Source organism: Penicillium oxalicum, chromosome I, assembly GCF_001723175.1.
Source record: "Penicillium oxalicum strain HP7-1 chromosome I, whole genome shotgun sequence".
NCBI lineage: Eukaryota > Fungi > Ascomycota > Eurotiomycetes > Eurotiales > Aspergillaceae > Penicillium > Penicillium oxalicum.
This window is the reverse complement of record NC_064650.1, coordinates 1,871-23,662: the sequence shown is the minus strand read 5'-3', so window position 1 is coordinate 23,662 and position 21,792 is coordinate 1,871. Positions and strand designations below refer to the sequence as shown.

At 48.0% G+C, this 21,792-nt stretch overlaps 5 protein-coding genes and 1 non-coding gene across 6 annotated transcripts; 1 reads left to right on the top strand and 5 right to left on the bottom strand.

The window, feature by feature from the left end:
• Nucleotides 1-729: 729 nt before the first annotated feature.
• Nucleotides 730-1,934, bottom strand: POX_a00005 (putative arabinan endo-1,5-alpha-L-arabinosidase A; the record flags this gene model as incomplete). The annotated part of the gene is made up of 4 exons (XM_050108955.1): nt 730-865; nt 930-1,015; nt 1,084-1,560; nt 1,668-1,934. The coding sequence occupies 4 exons, from the start codon at nt 1,932-1,934 to the stop codon at nt 730-732; spliced, it is 966 nt and encodes a 321-aa protein (XP_049972723.1).
• A 2,650-nt stretch (nt 1,935-4,584) lies between these two features.
• On the bottom strand, nt 4,585-5,574 carry POX_a00004 (uncharacterized protein; the record flags this gene model as incomplete). The annotated part of the gene is made up of 1 exon (XM_050108954.1): nt 4,585-5,574. The coding sequence occupies one exon, from the start codon at nt 5,572-5,574 to the stop codon at nt 4,585-4,587; it is 990 nt and encodes a 329-aa protein (XP_049972722.1).
• Nucleotides 5,575-6,344: 770 nt separating this feature from the next.
• On the bottom strand, nt 6,345-6,418 carry POX_tR001. Its single transcript has one exon. It is a non-coding gene; the product is annotated as a tRNA-Val (tRNA).
• Nucleotides 6,419-12,609: 6,191 nt separating this feature from the next.
• Nucleotides 12,610-13,609, bottom strand: POX_a00003 (uncharacterized protein; the record flags this gene model as incomplete). The annotated part of the gene is made up of 2 exons (XM_050108953.1): nt 12,610-13,497; nt 13,550-13,609. 2 exons carry the CDS (start codon nt 13,607-13,609, stop codon nt 12,610-12,612), a joined length of 948 nt encoding a protein of 315 aa, XP_049972721.1.
• A 1,182-nt stretch (nt 13,610-14,791) lies between these two features.
• POX_a00002 (uncharacterized protein) lies at nt 14,792-18,536 on the top strand (the record flags this gene model as incomplete). Its single annotated transcript, XM_050108952.1, has 8 exons — nt 14,792-14,877; nt 14,934-15,162; nt 15,232-15,606; nt 15,661-15,847; nt 15,898-15,960; nt 16,010-17,510; nt 17,566-18,243; nt 18,296-18,536. The coding sequence occupies 8 exons, from the start codon at nt 14,792-14,794 to the stop codon at nt 18,534-18,536; spliced, it is 3,360 nt and encodes a 1,119-aa protein (XP_049972720.1).
• Nucleotides 18,537-19,384: 848 nt separating this feature from the next.
• POX_a00001 (uncharacterized protein) lies at nt 19,385-20,273 on the bottom strand (the record flags this gene model as incomplete). Its single annotated transcript, XM_050108951.1, has 2 exons — nt 19,385-20,192; nt 20,254-20,273. The coding sequence occupies 2 exons, from the start codon at nt 20,271-20,273 to the stop codon at nt 19,385-19,387; spliced, it is 828 nt and encodes a 275-aa protein (XP_049972719.1).
• Between the last annotated feature and the right edge of the window lie 1,519 nt (nt 20,274-21,792).

The following is a 21,792-nucleotide window of genomic DNA, read 5'->3' as shown; positions in this document are numbered from 1 at the left end:
CTTCTATGCCAGGGCTGCCTTACTCGGTACCCGGCCTCGTAGTTGTCGCACAGGAGCGGATGAGTCCGCCACAACGTCCATAAGATCATGGAACGCGCAAGTGAATTGGAAATTTCACCAACGGAGGAGACAACATCAAGTGTCCGTGCTTTGAGACATTGACTTGTTTCAGCTTGTTGAGTTGGAGGATTGCAGGGAAGAGTGGGTACTGTCTGCTGCCGCACTTGATCACAGTTGTGAGTATGATGAATTGATACCTACGGCGACAATTGCGTCTCCTTCTCAGTGCTGAGATTCACTCTACCTGGGATTACTGTTCATTGTAGTGAAATAGGCCTGAAAATAAGATATTCGTTGGGTCAGCACATGTGTAACCTTTTTTTCCCCCTAAATCGCTCGCACGAAACGCACATGTGCTCTCCACACTCCATCTTCTACGGGATTGGAAACCGAGAATCCATCTCCTATCCACTTCGTCGTCAATAATCTTCAGAAGAATCATGATACAAGGGTCTCCTTGGGATATTCACAAGGTCGGAGCTCTTTACGCCCTCGATTCAAAGTAAAACCTTCAGCCAAAAGATCGGGCATCAACCTCGATACAAAATGAGATTTCGCACTCGGCTGCTCCGTCCAACCAAGCGATGTTTGCAAGACAAAATTTGCGGTATAACATTCAAGATGAAGAGAGGGCTTGCTTCTAGTCTCTCGGGCACTCTTGAATTGGCTTCAAACCACTGGCCACCCCGAAGAGAAATCAATCTTGTTCCAGCCGAACCGCTTCTGGCCATCCGCAAATCCAACCGTAGTATCGACATAGTGATAGTAAAGAACAGGTCCGAGGCTAGAATCAGTAAAGATTCCCCTAGAAAAACGGGATGGTTAGCGAGTCCATGGCATTCAAATCTGGTCACATTTTGATGACATACTGTCCACCTGGACCGTAAACATGTCCGTGGCTTTCCAAAACAACACTGCCACCGCCGTTGGTGCAGGCCACGCCGTTCTTATCCACCTTTGTACACGATCACATGTCAGCACCAAGTTCTGTACATTCAATCACAAAGAGGAGGATTGACTCACAAAGCCGCCAGTTGGCGAGGTTGATCGACAGACCATGATTTTATACTCCGCGCCCGCCGGTGGTCTGGATTTGTCGTAGTTGCAGCAGATGCCCATGGAGTAGAACAGGTAGTAGAAATTACCGTGTTGGTACATGTAGGCTCCTTCCACCGCGTGCGTTCCGGCCGGTTTGAATGCAATATTGTGGGAAGAAGAGGCCACTTTGGTTGCGGATGAATCCAATGGTGCCTGGAAGATATCGCTCCAGAAAGAGCCAAAGTTCATGTAGTAAGCTCCACCTGCATTTATCAGGTTTGCGTCGATGGCATTGTAATTTTTAGACGCAGACGAAGAGATCCCTGTGCTACCGAGGTCAACCCGGGAGCCAGGCTCCATTGTCACCGATTTTGCGAGACCAATTGCTGAATTCTGCGATCCAAATGTCGACACTGAATAGTAGACATGGTAAGCACCATTGATAAAATGTGCGTCAGGAGCCTATCATTGCGCAAGGCGATTTAGAGACGTGGTCAGCTCGGCAGAACAACATTGATGTCAAGGATGACCCCGAATGACCGTCATCCATCTATTGGGGACATTCCTACCCAAAGATCTTTGTTGCCGGCAAGATTGATCGAGGAACCGGCCGGCAGCATCGATCCTAGATTGGTCCAAGGGCCATTGATCGACGACGAGCTGGCATACGAGATTTTGTTTCCAGTCGAGAAACGAAAATATTTGCCGTCCGAGTTTCTCTGAATCACGGTCGGGTCGTGGACGATACAAGCCCCTGTGCAGCTTCCTGGATTGGCATATCCTTGCACTAGAGTGGCAAGGAGCGACAGGGACGCGATGACTGTGCTTGGCGCCATGAAGTTGAACTTCTTCTATTGATTGATGGTGACAAGTTGAAAATCCACCCCATTTGCAAACTTCCGGTGGTCGTTTTGTTATATACTGGTCCCAAGAGGGGTCGGTCTTCACAGCAGTGTGAGTGAAACATTGGGACCGGCAATATTGCCATACTCCCAGTGGTGGATGTAGAATACGAATTGTTGCTCATGGCAGAATACGGCAATATTGCATGTGGGGTTGAGAGAAGGGGTCCGTATGACCATTATTTCTGCATTCAAGGTACCCTCACGAGAGGATCGAGGCAGATCAGCGTAGTGAGTCGTATGGATTGCTAAGGACTGCTGCTCACGCAAGTTATTCGCAACGGGATGGATCAAGTCCGCCAGTGGCGTCCCCATACGAATCTGTAACACAGGTGAGACAATAGTGGCTTTCCAAACGCTTTCGGCCTACGACCGCAGACATGATCTTCTCGGGGAAATTCGCCCTATCAATCAGAAAAGCCCGTGTTTGAAGTCGATGAAAGATTGTCTTAGGGGGTTAATTAAAATCGAAAATAATGTGGCAGAACTTCAAAGCAAGTAGAGGGCCCTCGTGGCTTTGAAGTTCTGCAGAACCCGACGTTTCAATCCCACAACACATAGCTTGTCAATCTTCATGGAGCAGCACTATGACACGACCTTGGTGATGGTATAGTCCATACGGACCATGCTCTCGATGGAAAATCGACCCAGTATTCTAGCCAAAAAAAAAAGAGAAAAAGATGAAAAAGAACCCCCCTAGTGGACTGCCATAGAGTAAGCTCTTTGAATCAATCTCACGCTAATCTCCGTCACTTGGGCTCAGGCAGGAACAAGGGTGGGGCTACAGGCATCCCTTCTTGAGCTTGGCCAAAATCAGATTACGGCGAAGTAAAGAAGGGAAGCCTGGATTTCTTCGGGCTCGGCGATATCTCGTGGAGTTCCACTCCGTACTGGGCGAGGGATTCGACTAGTTGGCAGCACAGGGCGGCACATAAGAGCGAAAAATCCGGCTCACCTTCGTATTCGTATCGATAAAGACGGCAAAATCTCATTTCCGGAAAAATTCTTCCACGCTGATTCTTCGAGTACGCAGTGGTTGCTACTCGAATCAAGTCGTTTGAGCAAGAGTCGTCGAGTCCCGTACCACTTCTCGCCTCGCCGTGGGTGAGATGGCGGGTAGAGGGCTATAGCTGAGTCGCAAATGCCAGGATAGGTTTTATGGAACTGTCGGTCTGGTACCGCTGACGAACACGAAATACTAGACGCAGTGGGCCTGGCCGACGGGACCGCGCCACCATTCGATGAGCAAGATCTGCGTTTCTCAGCAGCCCAATCTTCATCTTCCACTGTAGAATTTGGAAAGCACCATTGGCAAAGCTCAAGGCAGCTCAGCATAGTTCTGTGGATTTAGATCTGGGATTAAATAAGTCTTGTTGGATTCGGAAACCGCGGTGCCACTGATGGGCGAACAGATCGCTTTCCCCGCCACAACGCCAGGCGGCCTCTGCTTGGCCCATTCCCCGATTACAGCCAGTTTCAACCCACTGCGCTAGTCACGCCCACTATGAATTCAGATCAGGGAATGACGGTGCCAACAAATGGTGCCTCGCAAGGCTCATCAATTCTTGAAAGTAATCTCGCATCGGACTCTGATCAAACGGGTCTCATGTCTATGAATGGGACTCTTCTTCCTCGAATTTTTTTGATCGGATATACAGCAAGCTCCGAACACAGATCAATCCTTTCCTCCTCGCCCAATAGACGCTCAACTTCTGGTGCCGACAAGGCCCCGCAGTGAGACATCTTCCCCATCGGACCTTTCTGAGAGTGTTACAAGAATCGATCGGCTCAAGATGTGCAGAGGAATCTTCAATATAACTAGGTGGGTCTGCCGTCATAAGATCGAGACACCTGGAGGTCTGTTCCCTAGTGATGGATGTAACTACTGCGGGATTGAGAAAGGCAGAAACAAGAACGTTGCCAGTACGACTTCTCATTTCCCTTGCGATGACTGTGAAGATAGAGGCCTTGGGGCTCAGACAGCCGACGGAAAGTGGTACGATTAAGTCGCAACGGGTGGGCCTCGGCAGTTTACAGGAATTTTCATCCTCCATGTCAGTTTTCCTGCAATACCTTGGTACAGTTTACTCGAGTTGCTTATTTGCTTATAACCTGACAATGTTTCAAGAATTCATCGGCCATTGGGACTGTTCCAAGACAATTTCTCATGATACAACGACAATCTTCCGCCTAGGAATGAACAACAAGGCAATCAGTGCTGAGCTTGATAACGTTACACTCATTCTTTTGGAGTCTTTTCTGTGTGGAATGTCTCGTTCAGCTCTCTCTGAGTTTGTGGACCGAGGAGCAGTGCAAGGAGCGACAGGTGCCTTTGTTTGGGACGCGCCGAGCTAGCACAAGTAGTGACTGACTATTGCCCTGCTTATATTGATGTGACACGCCAAATGCCTTAGTCCTTGGTGCTGACTTCTCTTTTGCTATGGACTGGTGCTATCAAGAATTCATTCCTCTTCAATCCGCGTGGCCCCGCGGTTTTGGATAACTAATAAAGAAATCAGCGCACTCTTCCGACGAAAAGGGTATACCGCGTGTGGCATGATGTGAAACGGGACTCCTCTGAAGTTCAAGCCGAGAAAACGGAGTGGCAGCAATAACGAAGGTCGTCAGTAGTAAAGATGAGGTCCCCTTCCTTCGTGTTGGGGTCGGGCGGACGGCGCATGAGAGTTTCAAACGGCAGTTTCAGCGGGGTATTGTCGACATCAGTTGCAGTGACAATAGTCGTTTCAGCTGCCAAGCGAGATTGCGGCTTTGACGGCGGGGCCGTTTGAGCGGAGGTAGCATCCAACGACAGCGCGCGATTGACCTCGGCTTGTAGTCCGCGCGTGACTCGAGTATTCGCGGACCTGAGATTGAAGAGTTTGAAGGTGACACGGAGCTCGGGTTGCCTCTTGATTGAAATGAGAAGCACTATATTGACTTTATAATCGGAATTCGAGAACCACCAATACGCGTCATTCCGTAATTGGGCGTCCGATTCTGAGAGACCAGTCTCAATAACCAGGGAGGGCCACTCGGGATTATCATGCAGACTGGCCAAGGGTGTGAAGGCGTTGTCAGGTTCTTTTTCGCTGAATTTACCCCGAAATCGCGTGATCCCTTCGACGTAGAAATAGTCTCGATGAATTCCTATATCGTGTAGTTTTTCAAGGAGACAGTACATGAAGCGGTGTGTGACGCGTTCGTGATCCGATGAAGACATGACTCGAAAGACTGCCCGCTGATGCTGTTTGTCGAGTGTTAACCTGGTATAACGACCAACAGGATTATCGTCTCCGGAGAGTAACGCTTGTAGCGACTGGGTAATATTCTGCACGACGATGAACTGGTTCGCGTAGGACGCCTCGGAGTTGAGTCGATGATAGACATCGTCGGCAGTTTGTTTGAGGACGGAGATTGAGGGTGCAGATAACACCACAGCACCTGGTATCCTGGATGGCAGGTGCGGCTCACAATCCATCACTGCCTCGAGCGACGAGAATGACGAAAATGACTCAGGGCTGCCGCGAACGGTCGTCAACATGGTGCCCATAGTATCCTGGGAGGGGGGAGACATCGTTGTTGGTTTTGAACACAGAATTTGGGCAGAGTGTACGGTGGATGGTTAAGGAACCTGAAGGAGGCGAAAGTAGCAATACAAATTGAAGTATACACTGCCCGGAAACACCAGGCGGAAAGTGAGCTAGACTAAGGTGGGACCTCACGCGCGGGAGCTTCCGTGTTAGTCATGATCACGAACGTGTCATGGTCCACGTGATCCCCGTAGTTTAGTAGTAGGCTCGAAAAGCAGGCCTGAGGTCACCTGATGGGGTGTCTGCAAGCTGGGTCTAGGGCTGCAAGTAGGATGCCAACTCAGTGTTGAATACACGGCATGAATACATTTGTGAGGCCAGGCCGAGCAGTCTACCTGGACATGACCCCGTCACAGCCCAGTCAGCATGACATGAGGTCCCGAGAGGACGGTCCCGTAATTAACTACGTAGTTTCAGTGGGCCTCGGGCTCAATATTCAATACATCATCGTTTTGCCTTCGACTTTTCCTGACAACATTGGAAAGAAACAAACCAACATAACCCAGTTTTAGCGATCACCTGCATATTCCTCTTTCTAGACTTGGAGGGTGCCTGCAGTTAGGACTCGTCTCCGCTTTCTGGGACAAAGGCAGTCGCAAAGGACAATTACTACCGTATAGAAATAATTTCCAGGGACTGTACGTAGCCTTGTGGTGCAGGTATCGGTTTTGTAAGATAACCTTTAGATGCTGATTTTTAAGTAAAAACGATATGGGAGGCGGGCCGCTTCAGCACTGTGTTGAGTAAAAAAGGATGACCAGACTGGGGTTCGATCCCAGGACCTTGTCGGTGTTAACGACACGTGATAACCAACTACACCATCCGGCCTGATGCTTATTTCCCAGGTGTGATTATAGCTTGACAACCCTGTGAATCTCTGTGTGAACTTGACTTCTATCTCAATGCCCCCATCACCCGCCGACCAGCGACCTGGCAAATCTTTGATACTCAATCGGTTATGCGATGCTGAGCGCCAAGCTTGGTATCACCTATATATTTGTGTTTTTGATCCAGTTCTCGAAGTTATTAACTGATCATCCCAGTCAAAGTATTTCAGACAGTGTCCGGCTGAGTGTTCACCACGACTTCCATTCCCGCGCTACATGTACACACGGAACCTCAATGCTGTTAGTTTTGGGTTCTTGTGACATTGTCAATTCGCATCACTTTCCACGTAACACCTCGGAAGAAAAAACGAACATCAAACATTGATTATACTCAGTTTCGAGGAGCATAATTCGTCTTCAACCGACTTGAAGACATCTCGTGTTTCAGACTTGAAACAGACCCGACCGCACTCGATCCCCTCAGTTCACTACGTCCCAACAGGAAGCCTGGAAAGTACATAGTGTAGTGGGGGATACGGTTGCATGTACTTAGAGGTTGTAGTAGTAGCGGGAGATGCTTAGTAGTGAGAGGTGCCTGATGGCCTTACCGCCTGTGACGAAAGCTAACGGGCGGGATCGAACCCGGGACCTTGAGATAGCAGAGTGGAGCAAAGCGGTAGAAAGGGTGCGGCGGCAGAATCTTTCCGCGGGGTAAACGAAAGACCCTATCTCCGTATCTTCGTAGATTTCTTCTTCTTTCCTCTCTCTAGACTAGTTTCTTCGTTCGAATGCACCTGATTCGACCCTTTCGGCTACTTTCAGACTGGCTCGTGACACGTAGTACCTCTCTGCCCGGCTAATACTTCAAAAAGGAATATAAAAGGTAAAGAGCTCTTGAGATAATATTATACGCCTAGATAGAAAAAGCTTTAGAAGGACTCGTAAACTTATTTTATTCTAGATTGCGCGGTATTCGAGAATCTCAAGAGCTAGAGGGAAAAAAAAGGAAGAAACGACTATAGTGCGATCCCAAGTTTTGAGATAGGTGTGTGGTGTGCGTGGCACGCGGGGCACACGTGTCCATCCTGTCTCCCCTCTCGTCCTGAAGCCGTTCAATCCATCCTGTCTCTGTCCCATTCGCAATATACACTAACATCCCCTCCACTCTAGGGCATCTAGACAAACATTCAAGGAACGCTATTATAGGCCATACGCGAAGCGGGACATTCGCCTATACTATATCTCTGTAAGAGATAATATTCAATCTGCCTTCATAGAGACCCCTACTAGAGATACCTTACTCAGGCTTGCTTGTAACTCGAGCCTCACACGGGACGCATCTGCACCTCAGGGTCTCACTGAGCCACAAAAGAAGTCCCTTGAAAGCGACCAGGAGCTCCATCGATTAAAGCACCAGTGTCAAGAACTGCGGAAAGATCTAATTGCAGAATTTCACCAATTACAAAAAGCAAAATATGCTGATGCTGAGCGCTATAACAAATTTCTAATCCTCCAAAGAAAAATAAAGGCCCGACGAAAGAAGATTCATAAGGAGGCCAAAACGAGAGTCCGCGAGAAATTTTTTGAGAATATTGGCAACCACATCATCGACCAAAATTATCAAGCTAATCCTGTGAAATTCGAACCGGACACATCGCATATACAGCCGGAAAGAAAGGAGCTTGCGGATATTGAGTTTAAGAATCGAGATGTTGACACTATTGAGGATGCGGAGTTGATTGAAGACAAAATCCGGTCATTAGAGCTACGACTACGACTTCACAGACTCCATGTACCGAAGGCCTTGCGGAAACGAGTAACATTTGAGTCCACGGACTTTACCAAGTCTGAATATCAATCTTTCCCATGGAAAAGCGCCACTGGACATGAATGTCCCGTCTGCTTAGGGGTCACAGATACCCACCCCGCTGCAAAACAATTTGAATATTCTAGGAAGGACGCGCTACAAAGGCATTTCAGGACGCATCGGCTTCCACACAGATTTCCAAAGGGCCACCAGTGCGATATTCCTAGCTGTTCAGAAGTGCTGTTTACGCGTCCACAGTACATGCTGCACCAAGCGGAGTGCCACAAAATATTCCTTTAGAGCTCATGGGTTTGAACTCATTTTCTATCATGATTATAATGAGGCGGAATGTGAAGTCACCGAGGCATGGCAAAACTCTATTGTGTGTCGAAGATCCAAGGATGCGATTTCTTTGAATTTGACGCCGACAGCAACCATCGCTAGAACAATTTCGACATGGAGGTTAACTTCCACATTACATATTGCACTAGGGCACACCACTGCAAAATCTTCCTTTACCGCAAATCAATTCATCTCTCCTTGTTTAACATCACCGAAATGAGGCTGAATGTAAATGTAGCCGGAGGTTGGAAAAGACCTCCTGTGTCTCTGATATTCGTGGACAGGGCTCATTGTCTTATGGACACTTCTTCTGTTCTAGTTGCCTAGTCGATGAAGCTACTCTTCGAGTGACCACTCAATCTAAACAATGTAAAGCACCTGATAATACACCGGCTAACGCATCAAGTAGATGGAGAATACCGTCGCTAATAATCCTGTAGATCCCAGGCACAAGTCCCAAATGGACACACCGCTCCAGTCATCTTCTTGTCGCTGTCATTATCTCTTACGTTTATTCACTTCACTAGCATGCTAGGACTGTTTCCTGTACACCGCTGACACAGACTTTATAAATTGGAAATTCCATGTCCCGATGTGTTTAGATTTGGCTTGATTCAGCTACCATCCCGTGTAGTCTTGTGAGAAACCTAGAAAGATATGAATTCACAAGATAGTAGCAACGTCAAAACAGCAAGGGTACATCTTCCGACCATCCACCTGGCATCTCCATCCGTCGGTCAATCGTTGCCCAAAAGTCTCCCACAAATTCATCAGAGGGCTCACTAATCCACAAGCACCAGTCCTCTGGTGTTGGGCCGTGTGAAAATCCAATCAACCGAATAACAAAGCGCCTCGATCTACCGAAAGTTTGGAAATCAATACAACCCCCTTTGTCTTTCAGTCTCAGCTCTTCCTTCTCACCGAACTCTTTCAGGTTGACATTAGCACCTTGAAGGTCCCGCAATAGCGCTCTGAGGGCTTTGTTGCACTTTCCCATAAGCGAGCCTTCAAGAGGGTTAGAGAGCTGGAAACAACCGTCTAAGAAAGCATGCAATAGAGTCAGCCCGTTCATTGTTTGGTGTATGTGAAGACCATTTTCCAACATTTCTCGAAATATGATATACCATTCCTGATAGACTTTATGCTGCATAGCCATGTCCTTGATGGTATTGTAAGGCCAATTCGAGTCGATTTTAGTGCAGCCCATACAGTATGCAACACCATAAGGCAAAGTGATCATGTGAGTGCTGCCGAAAAAAGAGCTGGTATCTGGCACTTCAAAGTTTGAGAGTGTAAAAGAGATAACTTCAAATTTGGAAGTTGTAAAAGAGATCCCATTGAGAATGGCCCTAATGATGGAAGGGCCATTCCAAAAGTTACGGGATAAGCAAGGCCCGATTTCGTTAATGGCAAATCGAATGCGCTGCTCATCGGATAAGGTGAAAAATAACGGGCAGCAGGTTTGCTGGAGGAAAATGAAATCCTCTGCTGTGCCTCTGAACCTGTGAAAACTTCTCATCAAGACATCCCATGGATCATCCTGTGATTCATCTTCAAACTGACAGAGCAACCGTAGAAGGGGGAAGATAGATTGTGACTTCCTAGGAGGGTTTATCATAACTCGCCCTATTGTAGAAATTGGCTTCCTCTTTGAATCATCCAGTGCATTTGGATCAGCTCCCTGTTTCAGGAGAAATTCTGCTACTTCGAAACTGTTGTTGTAGCAAGCCCACTACTTTACTTTAGAAATCTCCTGCAAAATGATAGGGTAATAAGCCACTTACAGATAGTAAAGTCATTCCTAATTCATCTCTTACAAAAGGGGAGACGTTCCCACTTGAGAACATTTGACGTAGACCGTCAAGGTCTCCATCTTTAGCAAGTTTAAAAACTGGGTCACCGCATGGACGAATATCATACGTGCGAAACACCCACTGCCAACCGCTGTAGGCTCTTTTCCCTTGAATTTCAAAGGCTTTCGAGGTGACCCAGGTTGGCAGACCAAGCCGCCATGAATAAATGCCTTTTTGTGATGACATATGCACGAACCTAGAAGGTGACCCAGGTTCTTGTTTTTCTTCTTGATGATAACTAGTTAGATATCATAAGCAGGATACTAGCTTTGAATGAGCCTTACTGTCACTTGTGTTGTCCTTAACTTGAATCTGAGGGACCATAACTGGTTGTATCTGCATTAGAGCTCTGTAAAGAATATTAGCAATAGAGCTCGCAGTGAGAAAGCTAGCCAAACATACATTGAATAGCATTGCTGCGAAAGAGAAAGCAGCCGAATCGAGCTGCTGAGCCTGGACTTATATTTCTCCAATTTGCTTTTTTGAAGCACTATTTTAAACGAAGAGTAGGATCGCCTCAAGCGACCAGATGGACGGAGATCATTGGCAAGATCCTTTGAAATGACCTGAAGGCTCTCTGCTGCTTTTTTGCAGACCTCTAGACTCCGAAATGGATGTCCATTCATTTCTATGAAACTAGCCAGTGGGCCCGATGAAAGATTCTGTTCGGTTTCCCGCAAGATGAGATCGTAAATTTCTAGCTCAGCGATGAGTTCTTGCATTTCTTCAGGCGCGTCGCGGATCTGGCCCCAGCAGTCTTTGATTTGGATAATCGACTTGGAAATCTGCGTAAGGACAGTTGCAAAGGTGATCGCCCCTGAAACGATCCCGATCGCTTCAGCCATCTTATCCCAGCTGCCGCAGATGAGCTGTTGAAAGAAAGAGAAGAGAGAAGAGATTTCCAGCTGAACAGCGGGGTTTCGTGGCGCATGATTTTGTTTTGCATGAGGGCGACCCATGTCGCTCTTTTCATTGGGCATCTATGTTGCGCCTCAGAGTCAGCGTTGGCTGATTGAGCACTACTGAGCAACTTTTTAAGCAGCCAATCCATCCTTCTCACAAGCCTAAAACTAGCCGCCTTAATTAATTGTGTCATGCTATCCCATTTCTTACATCACAGTCTGCATGCTACTATGAACAGAAAACCACCGGCCTTGCCGCCTTGATGAGTGCCGGGTATGGTATGCACATTCGCGTCGGTTTGGTGGCGAGTGAAGCTGGTTGGAGCGACATGTTCCTCATCGAGCATCGCTTCGGCAGCGGCCCGCTCGATAGGAAGAGCGGAAATTCAGGCGATCGTGTAGGAGTCGGGGCTGCTGAGTGCATTGTGGGATGCCATGGTGCGGAGGGCAGCGTACAAGCCTGTCAGATAGGGCGGTGAAAAGGTAGGAAGGTGCGGTTCGCCCCGTCGACGAGGAAGCTGGAGTTAAGCCAGAACGGGGAGACAGAGGAGATAGGACTACGGCGCAATATTTACCAGCATCAGTCAAAAGACGCCCCCGGCTATCAAGCAAGGTTCGTATTTATTGCCCCACCCTGTAGATGGACATAGGAAAAGAGAAGGACAAGGGTCAGCCCCCCACTATCGGCTCTCGCCAGTTACACTCACTCACGTTGGGGGCCATGAGCTGTGGGCGCTTACATGCAGGACCCTACAGCTGGCAAGACGACATGATTCGGGGTGATCAATGCCAAGAAACCGCCCCCACATTGACCAGCCATGTTGTGAGCCTGCAGGTGCTTGTCCAATCAGGAGGTTGAGGTGAGCTTTTGGTTAGGCGGCGAAGCACGGCCGTGCGACGCCTGGGCGATTTTCACCTGGCTCCCCACTCGAGCTTCACACCACCCTGCTATCTCCACACACGGGGACCGGACGAGCACTCAATAAGTACAAGGTCTGCGAGCCCATAGTTAGTTGATCAAATACGTCAACATCTTACTCGATCCCTAACTTACGAGTCGAGTGTTGAGATGAGGAGGTTGAATGCGACAGACCATAGGACTCGGGCCTAATCCCTAGGGTCAAAGTGCTCATATCTTCGTGCCCAAGCGAGGCGCTGCAAAGCATGTTAAGACTCAAGATATGGTCGCTGTCTTTGACGCCACTTCCGCATACCTTCAGTATGTAGAAGCCTTTGAATTGATCGTTTCTTAACCTTCCAATTGACATCGGCGAGTAATCTTCATATTTTACATGCGGATCTTGTTGTATATGGTCTTTAACGCGCGTAATGTCGTCGACATTGAGCTTTTTTGGCTGACCAGATCGAGGGTAAGCACTTCCAGTGCCCTCTTAGTCTCTTGGACTTCCGCAGCCGGCACGTATGCCAGAAGCTCCTTCACATATGCAGCGGCGGTTGCCGAGGCGTAGCGTTGCCATCGATCGTTCTTGTGAGAATCGGCGTAGTCACAGATCCCTCGGATCACAAGACAGGAAAAATGGTTCATCAGGCCGGCGGCTTCCATCTCAAAGCAGATGCAGTCCTCACCAAGCTCAGCAACAATCCGATCGTGCGTAGCGGCGTCTTTAACGAGTGTATTGCCGGATGCGATGATCCCGTAGTGAATCTCGGGGTCGGTGGTGTCTCGGGAATCGCGCTGAACCTCACCAACCGTGTCACAGCCCCAACAGTCCGGGCCGGGGACGTGGTCACACGAAGCTTTGAAGAGGCAGTCAATTTCGAAGCCCTGGTGAGTATATTCAGGATTCTGTTTAGATCTCTTGCCCATCTTCGGGGTTTTCTCTAGCATCTTTTGAAGGAGGCAGGAGACCTTAGAGACTTTCCGCTCATGATAGGCCTGGATGCTACTAAGCGCCTTGAGGAGGACTGTCGGAGGCCGTTTGAGAAAGCCTTTACGTTCGCGCTTGTCAGCAGACTTTGCTTTGATTAAGTCGTACTGGCAGACACCGCCTGTGGTCCCACAGGCCTGACTCACGACAACGTCGCCTAGCCGGATATCGTGTCCCTCGTCCAGTCGAGCGATGCCGCCGCCTACACCCACTGAAAGACCAACACAGATGGATGGCAGAGAGGCAATTAGGCCGGACAGCTGAGATGGTCCCGTAGACCCCAGCGGCTAGAGAGGCAATTATGATGTTGCGCTCTCCCATGCGGCCCCACCTACGAACGTTCGCGTCGGTTTGGTGGAGAGTGAAGCTGGTTGGAGCTGCATGTTCCTCATCAAGCATCGCTTCCGCAGCGGCCCGCTCTATAGGAAGGGCAGCGATCCACCCGATCGATTGTAGGCGTTGAGACACGTTCCTTTGCCATTGGCCGGTGTTGGAACGTACAGTCTGCAGCGCTCCCCTGCGAGAATGTCATGAGTCCATTAAATTAGCATTGAGAGTTGAAATTTGAAGTTGTGAAATATTGCATTCAGTATGGTGTTTTGGGGTGATCCGCTCGGTCGTGGATTAAGTTCACGAACTTCTTTGTTTGTCAGGTTGAGCATTCCAGACAGACTACTTGATTGGGTCGCCGCGGGCGGCCCGTTGCGACTTACCCTAGTTACTCGTGAGTGTCGAATCTAATATTAGCTCCTCTGTGATATAAAGTGTCCTGTTCGCCTTACCTGACCTTTTGAGTAACAGGACTCAAGTTACCGTATATACGCTCGGCTGCTCAAGCTTGGGCACTTCCACATTTGTCGAACGTATCCATAGGCATTCCAAGCTAAAAGTTCCTGGAGTCTACTTGCATGGAACATGCTTTGGGCAGCGAATAACTCAAGCTACAGTTAGTGTCTGAACTGGAGCCTGCAGTGGACGAAATGCCAATCTCCTCATTGTAATTGACTTCCGCAAGCAATCATCTCATGTGACAAACACGTCGCACCTCTCTGGGGCTGGTGGATCCCTGGATTCTCTCATATGGCGCTCGTCCATCGTGGCCTCATGCGCAATCATCCTAGGATTTCGTTATTTGATTCTAATTCCCTGTCGAGCCTGCGCAGATCGAAATACACATTAAATGCATTACGTGTAAACCTCCTTTCTCCACAACAATGTCTCAGAGTCTTATTGAAGTGTACTACAATAGGCAAGAATTTTTCAATCTGCGTCAGATGAAAGAATCAAAGTGCGTTCGAAAACCTATACCCCCGTAGGTAGCCAAGGGCAGTCCTCTTGATCGTTATCCATCAGAATCTCAACATGCATCATGTGATCCGTACTAATACACCATTGTTTTGGAGGATTGATTGTTTGCAGATCATGTGATATGCACCTGCACGCAACTGGAGGCAGCCCCGCACACTCGACAACATTGAGAAATCTGACTTCCCAACCATTTCATTCCTCCCCCACCGGTAAAATTAGAGTTCTTTTCATCCTTCATTCCTCTTCGCTTGGATATCCTTGATTGCTATTGCCATGGCCACAGCCAGGGGCTCTGCGGCCACCATCGGTCGACTTTACGTACTGCGAGATCAAGTCGATTCTTCTCAGGATGGCGTTGAGTAAGAAGTGACTACCACCAAGAGATGCCAGGACTTCCACTTATCCTTAAATCTAGCATAGTTCTCATTCCAGGCATTGGAACGCCTTTGCCAGGGACTTGGCCATTTTCTAAGCCGGAGTGGCTCACTACTCTGCCTGGCTTCGGTGCTGGAGCACGCGTCCTTGCTTACGAGTATCCCTCGCCATTCAGGGGCAACAAGCCTTCATGGGAGCCAATCTTAATGCTAGGCTATGACCTTCTTGAGATCTTAAGCGACGTACGATGTGGATCTGATCCAGATCTGGTCAGTGGAATCTATCGGATATATTACCCCTTTCATGATCCGGTATACTTGCTAATGTGCTTTATCTAGATCACCAAGAGGCCGATCTTGTTGGTCTGTCACAGCTTGGGTGGCCTTATAGTCAAGCAATCTTTGTGCGTTGCCAACAAGCAGTTTTCTCGGTATGGATCAACCGTCAACGCTATCGCGGGCGTCATATTCCTAAGCACTCCGCACCGGTATGGCGACAAAACAATGAACCTGGTGCAATTTCGAGACGTGTTGGAAGCAACAACCAACAAGGCTTTCAAGATTCCGAATGCCAACATTGACCAGGAAGGAGCAATTTTACTGGATCTTGCGGATAGATTTGAAGGGATCTCGTTTCGCACTCCCCTACTCTCGGTCTATGAACTGAGAGAATCAAGAAACAGCTCAACAACATTACGACATAAATACCAACAAGTAACTTAAGTAACGAGCCACTTTCGGAGCCACGAAAGCTAATTCTAGGTCTAGTTGGTTACCCGTGAAGCCTGTTCAACACACGCGCCAATGGAAACAATAATCGGTCTCAATCTCGACCATTTTGAAACATGTCTCTTTACCAAAAGTGTTGGTGGCGAAGGTTTGACAGGACTGAACAAGTTTATCCACGAGACTTTGGTTGACTCGGTTAATCTTGTTGCGCTGCGGTTCGAGGAACGTAAGTTATGGAGCCTCCGAGAAGTTACTGAAACTTGCTAAAGGCAGTAGATGAGTATCAATACGCCACAATGAGCGCCTACTCACCTACTATGAGCGAATTGCAGCTCGCAGGTAAGCGTTGAGTTTATGTATTTTCAATTGACCTCCCTAACATTATCAGTTCAAGAACCAGGGCCTACAAAATGCCCGTCTTCCAAAACAACTGAATGGATATCGAACAAAGCAACGGAAGGAACGTCCATTTCTGGCTTTGATCTTATATACCCTACCCCGCCAAATGCAGAGGCTAAGAAACCTCTTCAATTGCCCTGCGTCCTTCTTAACACACATTCCGCGAATGAGGACTTTTGCGGTCGCGAAGATATCCTGGAACTTCTCGCTACGGAGCTTCTGCCTTCAAAATCGACAGCGACGGCATCAGGCAGCGGACTACGACAGTTTGCACTCTGCGGTTTCGGGGGTATTGGAAAGACCGAAATCGCCCGCGAGTTCTCTCGGCTTCACAAAACGTCCTTCGATGCTGTATTTTGGGTGACAGCAGATGAGATTGCAAAGCTCGACCACCATTATCAGGAGATTTCGTTGGCGTTGGGACTCGAAGATCCAACGGAATGCAAGAGCCAAGTTGTGACTAGGGAGATAGTGAAAGGATGGCTCTCCAATCCCAGAAAATATCTGTCAGCCTCAGACGAGTTTGCACAAACGGGTAACTCTAGCTCTGAGGCGACGTGGCTGTTGGTCTTTGACAATGCAGACGACCCTATGATTCTGGCAGATTACTGGCCTCAAGGCAGTGGCTCGATCCTCATTACCAGCCGCGATCCTTTGGCAAAAAGCATGTTTACCAGGAGATCCTTAGGCTTAGATCTCGGTCCATTGACACAACAGGACAGCATTTCCCTTTTTAACCATCTTACGGCTAATTCCAGTGAGCCGGATGATGGTATAATCGGAAAAATCTCTGAATTCCTTGGTGGCGTTCCTCTCGCTATATCGCAAATGGCGGGTGTGATCCGACGTCAGGACCTCACGATGTCGGAATTTTTCGAGCTATATATGGATCACGAAGAGCACGCCAGTCTTTATGAGACAAAGTTTGATACGAATCTGGTTACATACAAGCATAGCCTATCTACTGTTTGGGCACTTGAAAAGCTGAAGCCCCAATCTCGACAGCTGTTGGAGCTGATGTCATTCGTTGACCCAGACGTCATCGGCGAAGAGTTGTTGATGGAAGTGGCTGCGAAGCTCCTTCAAGTTGGCGGCGCACATTTCAAAAAGAGTAATTATATTGATGCTCGAACTGATCTCCTACAGTCATCCCTGATAAAAAGGGATAAAAAAAACCAGCAAATCTCGGTCCACCGCATAATCCAAGATGTCGTCTTGGCAACAATGGATGAGGCGAAGAAACAGTTAACGTTCAACCATGTCTTGTATGCCCTTTGGGCTAGTTGGCCATCGGCGATGCCCAAGCCATCAAAGGTTCCAGAGCTACCTTCACCGATATCAGCTGGTGGCAGGTTAGCTGTTCGACGATGGCCTTATTGTGCGGCAATTTATCCCCACGTTTTGAAATTACACCAGATATGGCAAGTGATGTCAAATCCCTCTGATGCCACTAAAATGCTTTTTGCAAAGCTATTGACTGAAGCTGCATGGTGCGTATACAACCAGCAGACCCCTTTTTTTTACTGTCTTGTCTCATTTTACCAGGTACCAAAAGGAGCGTGGACGAACAAAAAACTTCGACGGCTTTTTCGAAACCGCTCGCAGTATCTGTGAGTCTACGACACACGCAGATCGAGATTCGCTGCTTGCAGACATCTACTTCTGTCTGGGATCTATCGCTATGGATGCAAGCGACTTCGAAACAAGCCGCATTCACAAAGAGAATTCTCTCAATCTAGTTTCCAGAATATGCAAAGAACTGGGTACTGAAGATGAGAGACTATATCTCGCCTACGCGGAGCGCGGAATATCCCGGATTCAAGACAAACGGTATGAAGAAGGTGAAGCCGATCTTAAGGAGGCATTGCGAATGCGTAAAGCTCTTGGCAATTATATTCCCCGATCTGGTGAAGCCAACCTAAGCTGGGCCCTTCTTGCACAAGGCAAATTGGAAGAATGCGACGTGCTTCTCCTCGATAGCTTGGCTGGTCGAGAAAAAGCCTTGGGGAAGAATGACAAGGAGTCAGTCCGGACTGGACTGATCTTGTATGCACTCGGTAACCTCCGGGCGGCACAAAACCGATGGCATGAGAGTTTTGAATACCACCAACGAGCATGGCACCATATGCTTGCGACAGTGGGCGAGAGAGACTTTTATACTGCAAATGTGGCTCACAAGGTTGCCGAGCACCTCATCCGCTTAGGCCAATATGAGAGTGCAATGTAAGTGCAATCCTTCTCCCAGATAGGTCAAATTATTCCTGACTTATTTCAGTGGTATGATCAATGCGGCCCTCGATATCTGGTCTGTTGACCCGAGCGCACACAAAAATGAGATTGCCCGCACTACCTTCCTTAAGGGAAAAGTATTTGAGGCCACTGGGAAGAATCAAAAGGCTTCCATTGCCTTTAGAGTTGCTTGTCGCTTGAGGAAGGAAATTACTAAGGATGATCGAGACATGAATAGCCTAACAACGGAAGACTTTGATGAAATTGTTGCTTTCTGGTCTCGTTGATAGGGAACTGTCTCGTTTTTGTGCTAGCACTGGCGATCATCTTCTGCGACACCCGGGTTCTTGTGGAAATTGCCATCAATTGTGATTCAATGAGATTAATGAATTTTTGATCCGATAGTATATTTAGTCGGCCACATTGATCAGTATTTAAAAGGAAACTACCAGTGGGAAAATTCTACTTCATATATATAGTATCAGTGTATTAGTGGTCCAGGTAATAGAATGGTCGTATGCTCACGATTTGCGATGGTTAGCGGTCCAACTTCCAGTGGCAAGTAGAACCAGACCACAATATATGGTTTAAGGGAAACAGCTCGTCCAAATTATTTTTTTTCCACCTATCGCTTGGTAGGGAGGAGAAGTGATAGATCCAGTCTCGAAGGAAACCACCCAAGTCACTAATCCTGAAAATGATTGGTGGTTGTGACGCCGACTGATCAGCCGCTCTATTTTGCTTTTCCAGAGAGATCTGTGACCAAGATAATTCAAATGAATGTGCATGGGAACCAATGAAAACATTCTATAGGACTGGCTCGGCAGTAAACAGGAATAGCAAGAGCAGGGAGTGACTATTACGGAGACATATTTACCGCGTCTCCGAGACGTTGATGTCTTTAATTTTACAGTCGCAATATCGAGAATATTTCTGAAAGGCAATCTTTGTTCAGTTGTATCCCCGGAAGTAAGGCACAGGAACATGATGTACGTATAGGACTTCGCAATAGATATTTAGTAGTGTATCTGAAGCATAGTTCACTTCGCACCTGTCTTACGGTCTGTGGGAGAAAGTTTGTGTTCCTGCAAGTCTGTGGCAACCCCCACATTGACTGACCTGTTCTATAGAGCCTTCAAAATTGCACGTCAAGACCGTACTTCTCGTAGTTGAATTCCTCCAGGCTTGATATGGTTTCAGCCCAGCCATCATCAACCTCTCGTACTCCCGTATTGTCTCCCCCATTTATCATCTCCGTCCTCCCGGCCAAGACATCCTTCTGCCTTGCCTGGTATTCGGTAGCAACATCTGGATGCGGTACCCAAATGACCCTCATCCCGGCTCGTCTTCCAGCCTCTACTCCAGCCACACTATCCTCGAACACCAAACATTCGCTGGGCAAGATGGGCGTCGCGTTTATGTCTGACTTCAGCGTTTGCAATGCAACTAAGTATATGTCAGGCGCCGGCTTTCCCCGACCCTGTCGTACCCGCGAGTCATCACCAAGGACACGTCTGTCGGGCTGAAAGTAGCCTAATAATTGTTTCGTTTCCGGCCTCGAAATTTTCAATTCGAAGCTTTGGCTTTTGGTGCTGGACGCCAATGCTAACTCAATCCTGTCCCCAGAAGCATTACGTGCGCGACTGAGGTTCAACAGAAGTGTCTCCGCACCTGGAAGTGGTGTGCAGTTCTGGAAGTTCTTTCGCATTCGGGCTTTCAATTCACAGGCGAACTGTTCACGGGAGATGGGCACCTTCGCCCAGTTATGGAATACGTCGCTATTTGTCGAGTCTGGGATGCCCATAAGCTGGGCTCTAATTGACGCAGTGAAAGGGGGCCTTCCATATTGCTCGAGGAGCTGGTTCGTGGCCAGCGTGATCATATCTTCGGAGTTGATGAGAAGCCCGTCCAAATCAAAAATGCAGGCACGGATTGCCGGGAAGCTGGTGGAAGCGTTTTGTCAGATTTTGTTTCCTTAGACTAAACACAGGCTCGACAACATACTCTGTATCTGGGCGCGCCATGAGTAATTGAGAAACCTTAACGGCTCCAGTAAGTGATAAGAGCAACAAGGAATGAGGGCGGAATTAGTAACAGCTTGAGAATGCCAACGAGGTCTTCCTTGGCCCCTCTACCCCCCAACCCGACCCCTCCTTCAAGTGGTGGGGTGGTTTCGGGTCGAAGAAAGGTGGGTACCCGGAGGAAGGAGATTCTATACTTCCGGCGATATTACCGTAGTTATGTGGTATCCACTGTTAACTGCGTCAATAGCCAACAGTTAAATTACCTTACATTAACTAGTTAGTTGAACCGCCGTTTTCTACAGAGAGCGCACTTGCACTGGCATGGTTTCTACTCACATAAGAGGCCGCAAAGTACTACCAGATCCTAAGCCCATTTCGAAAAGAAAAGCGGTGTAGCCCGGATTCTACTGTCACAATTTCCCTTCAATCGGTGAAATTCATTGTGCTCAAACAACTGGTGTCAAAAATTCATAAGCCTTTGGTGTCCTTCGCATATATCGCCATTTCTTTCTCCCGCATTGGTATAAATATGCTGACAGGAGTATGGGATTAATTAAACAACATAGTCGGGGTCTTTTTGGTACTTTCCAGCTTTCATATGCGGCCTGCTGCAACAGCATCTTTTTCGGAACCTCACCCAGCAACGTCTGAGAAACTGGAAGTCCCAAAGATAGATAATAGAGGCGCCCAAGGTTATAGGAACACATAAAACAAAAAACCACCAAAATTTCACAGCATTCTGCCCAAGCAGATCAATGTTCATGCCTAGCAGGCTGGAGCTAAAGCTAAGCGGAATAAAGAGTGTAGCAAGTAGGGTCAATCTCTTGACCCTCTGGGACTGCTCAATGGCTCTGCGGGACTCTTCAATCGTGGCTTTGTTCATGGCTAGATTTATGCCCTGGGTGCACATCCTAGACAAATCGATGCAACGGACAACGAGTTGATCATAGTCTTCTATGATACCTCCTGGTGTAAACGTATCGTCAGATCTAAGTAAGTGACTCTCTGCTTCCAAAGGGGACCGTATGCTGTGACCAGAGTGCAGGGCAAAATTCGTTGCCAAACTTTCAACTTTAGCGCTAGTTGATCCCTGTCTGGTTCGTTCCACTAGTTTGCATAGACCACGAGCGCTATCTTTAAGCTGCTGGACATGTCGGTTGAGAAGGTTGGTGAAGCATTGGAGAGTTTCCAATGCGTCAGCCGGATGCTCTGCAACGATCAGGTCTATCTGAACCCGAATTCTGGATTCCATAAGGTTCAGAAATTGAACTTCGGAGAAAGCCGCGTGTGCGAACAAAGGGATGCAAATAGCCAGAGGATCTTGGGGCGCGCGACGGGCTAAATCAACAAGTGCGATTAAAGAGTCGTACTGCAAAGGAAGCAAAGCTGTGCTTTGCTGAAACTTTGATGTAGCATTCGCATCTGCATTCAGACGATTGGAAGTCGTTCTGAACGCCATCTTGGGATGATGTTGGAGGACTGGTAGAGGGGTTGCCTTTGCTTCAATATGGCTTGTCCA